The following is an 8,418-nucleotide window of genomic DNA, read 5'->3' as shown; positions in this document are numbered from 1 at the left end:
TAATTTATACTTAATAGGAGTAAGTACTACTTCCAAATTATCAAAATAAAAAGTAATGCCTTCTGTCGAAAAAATATTTTGTAATAACTATAATGACCATATAAAAATGTATTATTAGTTTACTAAATTATATATATTTTAAAATACATATTTCATTCTTTTCCCGAATTATAAATAACATGTTTATTGTTTTATCCAAGATTCAAGATTGTACGTCATACAAACATACAATATTTATAACATAATTTTTCTATTTACAGATAATATAATATTCAGAATTAGTATGTAGCAATATATAGGCAAATTCGATTTATAAAATTCACCCTAATGATCATGTTAGTTATTTACCATTACCAACTTTCCATGTAAATAAAACAACAAATACTATAAGGATAATATCAACCACATGCACATTTTAAATTATATCCCAATACTAAAACTTTATAAATTTTTTATTTTTTCCAAAAAAATCAGTTCAATAGTTTTAAATAGATAGAAATGATAGAATATAGTATAGTTAAAGACAAAGCATTTAATTCTCCTTAGTCCTAGTCGATGTTTTTACATTTTAGCTTATACTGAGGATATAAGCTAATAAAACTTTCTCTAAAATGAGTTTTAATAGTCGCTGATAAATTTCAAAACTCGTTAGATTTCAATTTTTTATGTTAACAGTTTTTTAAATTCTTAATTTATGGTACTATGGATATTGCAGTAAATAAGAATCAAAATGTTGAAATTCAAGAAGAGTAGCATAAAACTGTTGGAAATATAAATAATATGAAGCATCGTTTAATAAACATTAAACATATGCCTTTCAATCTTTGTTTAACAAAATGTGGAAAATTATAAAGGTAATTATATTCAAAATTATACAATTTTTTTCAAAATTAATGTCGTAAAAATGCAATATTGCAAATAAATTAAAAATCGAGCCATTTTCATATTATTAGATGAGAAGCGATTACCTAATTTTAGATAATCATCTAACTACATTCGTTATTTTGATGCAGTGATAAGTATATAAAAAGTAAATAAATAAATTCAGACTTATTTATATCTCATATGCATTTCTCATGTACCATATAATACGAGTAGTACAAAGTGACAAGTGTCCGCGCTCTGCAATTTAAAGTTTTACCTGACCGTATGAAGTGACGTAGAACCTGTATTTCAATTAATTCAGTCAATAATTAATGCTCTAACCGCTATAAGGTTAGATTAAATCATATGCCTTAAATTATGTAGGTACTTATGTTGGTTGTTATGTGTAATGTCTAAACTTAGTTCTTGTAGATTCACTGGCAAAAATAACTATAGTATTTTCATAAAACAAATGAAATCTTGTAATTTTAAATTTACTCTTCACATGTATTTATATTTATTATCATTATTGGTACAAAAAGTGAATTCAACTTAGCATCATCAGACTTGGACCTTTTTATTTTATCCAGCCTCTTAAAATAACTCTAAATGAACGCTGTATAAATTATGATGCCTGGCTTTAAACGTGCATTTAAAGAAATCGTTAGATGTAAAATTCCATTACTGGGAGTTGAAAAAAGAAAATTTGAAAATCGATCTAAGTATGGATGATAAAATTCAAGAAATTAAAGTTTCTTGAATGTTATCCAACTTTCTATTTGTAGATTTAGTTTCCAAAGTTGAGAGGAATCATCATTTAACTAAATTAGTTACTTTTACTAATCGCACATAAAATAAAAATTTTAAGAGAAAAGATAAATATTATTTTACTTTATTTACATTAACTTAACATATAAAAATGTTAGATGTTCATTAAGTTTATATTTTACGTAGACAAATTGAAAAATAATGTATTTATTTTTACGAGTAAGACATATATAAATTATTTTTAAGGTCATATTTAGATTGACTTTATATAATTTTGATGTTTTTAAAACTTTAAGCAAGAATATTGCTAAATGCTAATAATATTATCAAATACAAACACATTATTACAACATAGTTTACTTAATATTATATTTCTAATTCTTTAGTGATTTATGGTTGTTATAACAATTCAGTCCAGCAACAACAAATTTGGTTTCATTGATTTACGTTATATTACTAATAGTCGTAAGTAAAAATGTATATCATTTAAAAAAAATTAGTTCTATTTAATATGCACAATACCTAGAATGTAAAACAATCTCAAATATTTTGTGTAATAGATTGCATCGTTCTTGAATTTTGACAATTCACAACATTGATGTGATGAAAAATGCACACCATTAACTTTAAATATAAGTAACTTAAGTGATTACATTATCAATCATTATTGATATTTATCTATTGAGATTATATCATAGTTATATTTAATAAGTATACCACTAAAACTAAAATATTTTTAAGCTATAAATCCGCATTGGAATTCAATTTTTTTTTTTTTTAGGATATGAATACCTATTGAATCAGATTTGTTACATCATTCATGTTATTTTAAAATGGTTTAAAAATTATTATTAAACTAACTTATAAAATGACAAGTTAAAAAAATAATTGTTATTGTCTAATCGCATATTAGAAGTTTTAGTTAGTACATGGGAATAGTTATCAATGACAGACACTCAAAGAATAATGAATATTTACCTAAGTACATAAAATCAAATCTAAAATCTAAGTAGGTCTAAAAATATGTAGACAAATTAAATAATTACACTAAATATTAATTGCTTACTTTAGGTAACTAGTTGTTTTATATGTGCAATATAAAATTATAACTTGGTATCACACTGAAAATCAAATTGTTTTTAAAATAAGCATATACTTTTATCACTAAAAAGATTTTAATTACATTCAGTCTATACATGTTAATTTAATTGAGCAGATGTTAATATTTTACTTTTAAAAACCACAGTATTATATGAAATATTTGCTGAGTATTATTATTTCCAAATTCAATTATTTATTTGCATGTCTTACAATACATACCAAGATCTGAAAAATCTAGTTGCTTAAAAAAATGATTGCACTATTAAAATAGACTATTGCATTTTGTATAAGACAGCTTTATATAGAATGCATTAATCTAAATCTTCTTTATCAAACATCAACGTTTAATGAAACAATATAAATTTTAGTGACATTAAAAAGTTTTTATAATTATTAAAATGCCATTCAATAAATTGGTTTTCAATAGAAATTTAAGGAATTATCATTCAACACAAAGAAAAATGTATGACAAAATTTCAGGAATTTTATTTCTAATGGTGCAAAAAGGAATGGGGAGAAGAAAATTCAAGTTTTAACGATGTTTTCACAAATGAATTAGGCAAAGTGAACAATAATAGGCGTTTAAACTGAATGAGAAATATTAATGCACACACTAGAGCACAAATTATGTTCGATTGATGTAATAATTACACATACAAAATCATTTAAATTAAACCGTATTATTATGTGAACAAAAATTCGGAAGAATGAGATAATGACAATAGTAGAGATTAGGCAGTTGTTGCCGGTTTCACTTCTTCAAGGTTAGGCAGGGTTTCTTCACTCTTTTCCTTATCTTTACCCTGTATTATAATAAATAAATTAAAAACAATTTTCAAAAAAATATGTAACTATTTTTAAAAAAATGGTATGTATTAATTACCGCAATTTCACTTTCAATGTCATCAAGTTCAGGCATTTCTTCATCGTCTGAATCTTCATCAGAAGGTACATTATAATCTCCTCCCAATCCTCCAAACTTAGGGCCACCACCTCCGCCCATCATACTAAGCATCTAATAAACAAAAATGAAAAAATATTTTAAATATAACAAAGTATAATTATTAATTATTAAAGCATTATTGACATACATCATCAATGTTTCCATCTCCACCAACTCCACCAGCGCCTCCTGATGCAGTCTCATCATCTGAATCATCTTCATCTTTCCATTTTTTAAAGTCAACTTTTAACCAGTGGTATTTCTTTTTCTCTTTGGTTAATTGTGGCCAATATTTTGTGTCAGTAGATGGCTTTTGTAAAACCAGTTCAATGTATCTACCAGCAACTGTTGTTTTGCTATTCTTTTATATTAATAAAAATAAAAATATAAATTTCATGGGTACTATAAGTAGGTAAGCAATATGAAATTAATTTGTTTAATTTACTTCAGGATCTACTGGTGCATACAATGGAATGGTGACATCATACACCACTTGTTGTTCATAGCCAGCAATACTATGGAAAACTATTTGTTCAGGTTCGATTTTAATAACTGGATTTTTGGTATCTTCTACACAAATAGTAACATACACCACATTGTTACGTTGAGCCCAAATGACTGGAGGAATCACAACCCTGAAAGAATAAAAAGTTAAATAATTATAATTAACAATTATTGATTAAATATTAATATATCGAGCCATTTTGTATTTATAATAATAGCATTGTTATTTTTTTTATAATATAAATTTAGATTTATTTTTTCTAGGGAAATAACAGAAGTAAAGATATCTTTTTCTTTCTTAATCACTTTTGTTCATAAAAATAATATGGTATGTGCGTTAAATCTAGTACATAGACATGCCTTACTTTTATGTATTATATCTAAAATATAACTGCAAAGATGTAAATAATAATTCGTAAGCTGGCCTACCTGGGGTTTTTAATAATCATAGTTCACATTTCAATTTTTTCTCTAACTATCTCCAAATATACCAAGAATTTAGATGTATATATTTTTTTTATTTTGACATATTTTAAACTAAAATAGTTAGGTAAGTAAGATTTGGGCGATATTTTTTAAAAGTTAAAAATTTCGTATAAATAATTTGAATAAAATCAAAATTTTTGTTTTGGAGTACATAATTTACAGCTTGAAAATATATTTCTAACCATAGGCGCCATGTACATGGGAGTTCGGGACTCAGGCATCCATTAGAATATTGGATTTTACGGGGACATTATATTTACCAGAAGTTAAGTCCTATCTCCCATATGGTACATTTATGCATATGATACCAAAGTACCCATTAAGTTTTTTAAAACTTGGCGCCTATGTATCGAACATCAGTAACATTTTCTCAATATCGTAACTATGGCCTTTATATGTCAATTTATGACTGTACATTAAAACTATTATTTAACAATAAACTAAAAGCCAATTTTGTAATAATAGAAACATAAATGATTTAATTAAATTACTGAAGTTGGTTTTAAAAAAATATATATAATATAATTTATTTAAACTTAAGTACCTAACTTTAATATTGTTTACTTAATAACTAAGTTAGGCCAGATATAAGTATTAATTTATAAACTGAGTACTGAAAAAATCAAACATGACTTTGACCTTAAATATGTATTCAAAGTTTAACACGAATGATTTTGTACTAATAAATGTTTAGTAAAGCAGATATCAAAACCGAAGCAGTAAATACCTCATTAAATTTCAAAATTATCACAGTTCAATTAATGTTAGGTAAAAAAAAAAATGTATCTTCTTGTATCTTATATTATTATTTTATAACAGATTGTATATCAATTCATAGTACCTTTCTAGGCTTTAAAATAATATTTTTTGGTATTATAGTAGATGTAAATTATAGTATAAGGGTTAGGTATATTTAAACAATTTGTTACGAAACATCAGCTATTGATTAAAAACTGATGAAATTTGATACTACGTCTCAAGCAATATTGCATAATAAGTTGACATGATTTGAAAAAAATCACTGCTCGTTACAGCCGTGCAGCAGGAAGAACAGATAAAATTAAAGTAAAAACCCATCATTCTGTAATCGTTGCTGGGTGCTGATCATAATTATAGTATTTTTTAACAGATCCTTTTGTTCCTATAGGGCAGTGGTTCTTAACCTTTTTCAAATGACAGAACTCTTAACATTTTATAATTTATTAAAAATTAATATGCACACAAGTTAGTGTTAGTCACTAAAAAATAATAAAGAAAGTTTAAAAAAAATTTTGAAATGGAATAATTTGTATGAGGTATTTGAGCAAGACGACTTGTACAGATATTTTCAATATGTAGGATATTGCTACTTTCATTTCCTCTTCTAAATTTGTATGCCTTTCTCGTTCCTTTATCTTGATTTTCGTCAATGTTGAAAATTCAAGATCACACAAGGTGTTGAAAATAAAATTGAAATTTAACTTTAAGATTTCGATCTGTTGTTAGCGAAGTTGTACACACGTCTTATGTCAATAACGCGATCAATGCACTAAAACTTATGTATTTTATAACTTTTATTACTGTGAAAAAAATAAAATTGTTGGTATCTATTATAGTCGTATAGTGGCGATTATCATATAATAAAATAATAATAATGTATATTGACACATATAGTTGGTTAACGAAATACGTTTTTGTGTTTTGGAAGTCCATAAGTTTTTCACTGATTTTAAAATTTTGGCGGAACACTTATACCAAGTCTACAGAACACCGGTTAAGAACCACTGCTATAGGGCATTGATGAAGGGGTGGGGCGTCAGGGATGGTGGGGACGGAGTAGGTGTACCGCGTTTGATCGATAAAATGCTATAATAGTCCAATTTCAGAGATAAAGAGATTAAAGATTAACCGTCAACGAATAAACCATCAATTGTATCATATAACCCCAGAAAGAAAGCTGTACAATTATAATTTATTGGAGCGCGCGTGCCCAAATCACCGAGGTACAGGCGTCTTCCGGTAATTACGAGGGACGGCGTTTCTTTCGAAAACGAATGTTGAAAGGATTAAGCCAATAATGAATCGGGTAGGGATTGACTGTAACAATAAATCATCAGTTTTAACTCGCAATAAAAACCAGACGTTAAGACGTGGGAACGCTGGGAACTTTGGAAAAACGAAAACGACGGACACACGTGTGTGCGGTGAACCGAATTAAGCACGAGGTGGTGGAAGTACAAACAGAAACGTTAGTTGTTACCACATCCCATTAACGGCCCCCCAGGCATCATGAAATTCAAACTCGACCTCATAGAAATAGTCACACAACTAGCGATTGTCCGCTATCCAAAACCCAACATGGCGCATTCGAACGAACGCGAGAGATAGCAAAAAAATTAGTCACTTACTTTTCGTTGGTCATGTCGCTGATAATGTTTGTCGTGTGTATGGTTCGAGTTGTAATGGACTGCTACCGAACGGTGCTAATAAAGTAGTTAACTCAGAGTACGCGGGAAATGTAAAATTTGCAAATGATCACCGGCAAAACGTACTGTTAGGCGATCAGAAAATAACAAGTAGCTGAAGTAGCTGAATACCACTCTAGGCAACCGCGGAATGAAACGAAAAACGTCCTGTTTGTTGGCGCGGTGGGGTTGGAGAGGGCCGACTGGGCAGTGAGTTACAATATCGGTCGATGGAAGAAACTGCATTAGTTGCGCATCGTGGAAGAAAAAATCGACGGCGCGCGTGACTATACAACAATCACGGTTGACAAAATACAAAAAATGAATTCATAATATTATTATAGAATATGGGCATATAAGTATATTGTATGATTAACGATCGTGTACTTAATAGTTGTTGCCAATTTAGTATTAACAATTAATTTATTAAAAAACATGTTATGCTCCTTCAGACCTTTATATTCTAAACTAATTAATAAAGAAACCAATCAGTAAGAACAAAATAAATAAAATGTATTAAAATAACATGGTAATATATAGTTTCTGCAAAATACTAAATTTTCGTTTATACAAAATTAATTTTATTCCAAAATTATTGTTTGAACCACTAGTCATAATTCTAGTTGTATCTTGTATGCAATATGGATAAATATTATTTTATGGTATTCTGAATATTATAATTTAAAAATAGTACTACGTTTTTTCCATAGGCTATAGTATATTATTTAATCAATGGCCATTGTATATGGTTCTAATTATAGTTTATGCATCGATATACCTAAATATTTTAAATTAAATTTTAATAATTCATAATATTTATTTATGATATTAAATTTTTTTTATTTTTAGAACTCCGTGGTTTGTTATTAAATTGAATTTAAGATGTTAAATTAAAATAGCAAGTTGAAAAGTATAGAAATATGAAGTAAGTGAATTGTTTATCGTGCCATTGTGGGTAAAGCCGTAAAGGTGCCCATGCCCCATGGTCAATAAATTTCAGGTTTTATTTAGTTACCCTAGTTATATTATATTTATATAGGTATTTCGAATATAGGCGACATTTTTTTGGTTAGATAAGTTAATTATTATATAATTAAGGGTATTTTATTATTAAGATGCTTAAAAGTATAACATAATTATTAAAAATAGACAAATATAAATGGATTCTATGAAATGAAATTTGTTTTTAACAAAAGTGAAACAATTTTTGAGGGTTAACGAAATAACGACTAACTGTCTGCTCGTGATGGCACTTGGGTAATTCTAAGTGGTTCTTAAAGTAGCATATCCATTATTGTAATCCACTCG

General features: G+C 27.4%; 1 protein-coding gene across 1 annotated transcript; it reads right to left on the bottom strand.

Moving 5' to 3' along the window:
- Positions 1-3,195: 3,195 nt before the first annotated feature.
- On the bottom strand, positions 3,196-7,271 carry LOC113548456 (co-chaperone protein daf-41-like). Its single transcript, XM_026949341.1, has 5 exons — positions 7,054-7,271; positions 4,122-4,311; positions 3,825-4,037; positions 3,617-3,748; positions 3,196-3,536 (listed from the first exon to the last, which is right to left on the bottom strand). Exons 1-5 carry the CDS (start codon positions 7,065-7,067, stop codon positions 3,465-3,467), a joined length of 621 nt encoding a protein of 206 aa, XP_026805142.1. The 5' UTR covers positions 7,068-7,271; the 3' UTR covers positions 3,196-3,464.
- Between the last annotated feature and the right edge of the window lie 1,147 nt (positions 7,272-8,418).

The sequence above is a fragment of the Rhopalosiphum maidis genome, chromosome 1 (assembly GCF_003676215.2).
Source record: "Rhopalosiphum maidis isolate BTI-1 chromosome 1, ASM367621v3, whole genome shotgun sequence".
Taxonomy (NCBI): domain Eukaryota; kingdom Metazoa; phylum Arthropoda; class Insecta; order Hemiptera; family Aphididae; genus Rhopalosiphum; species Rhopalosiphum maidis.
This window is presented reverse-complemented; position numbering and strand designations above follow the sequence as displayed.

Excerpts from the sequence above, each read along its gene's own strand:
- LOC113548456 (XM_026949341.1), bottom strand. Across the intron at positions 3,749-3,824 it reads GAGATGGAAACATTGATGAT|ATGCTTAGTATGATGGGCGG; the intron begins GTATGTCAATAA and ends TTTGTTTATTAG. Across the intron at positions 3,537-3,616 it reads ACATTGAAAGTGAAATTGCG|GGTAAAGATAAGGAAAAGAG; the intron begins GTAATTAATACA and ends ATTATAATACAG.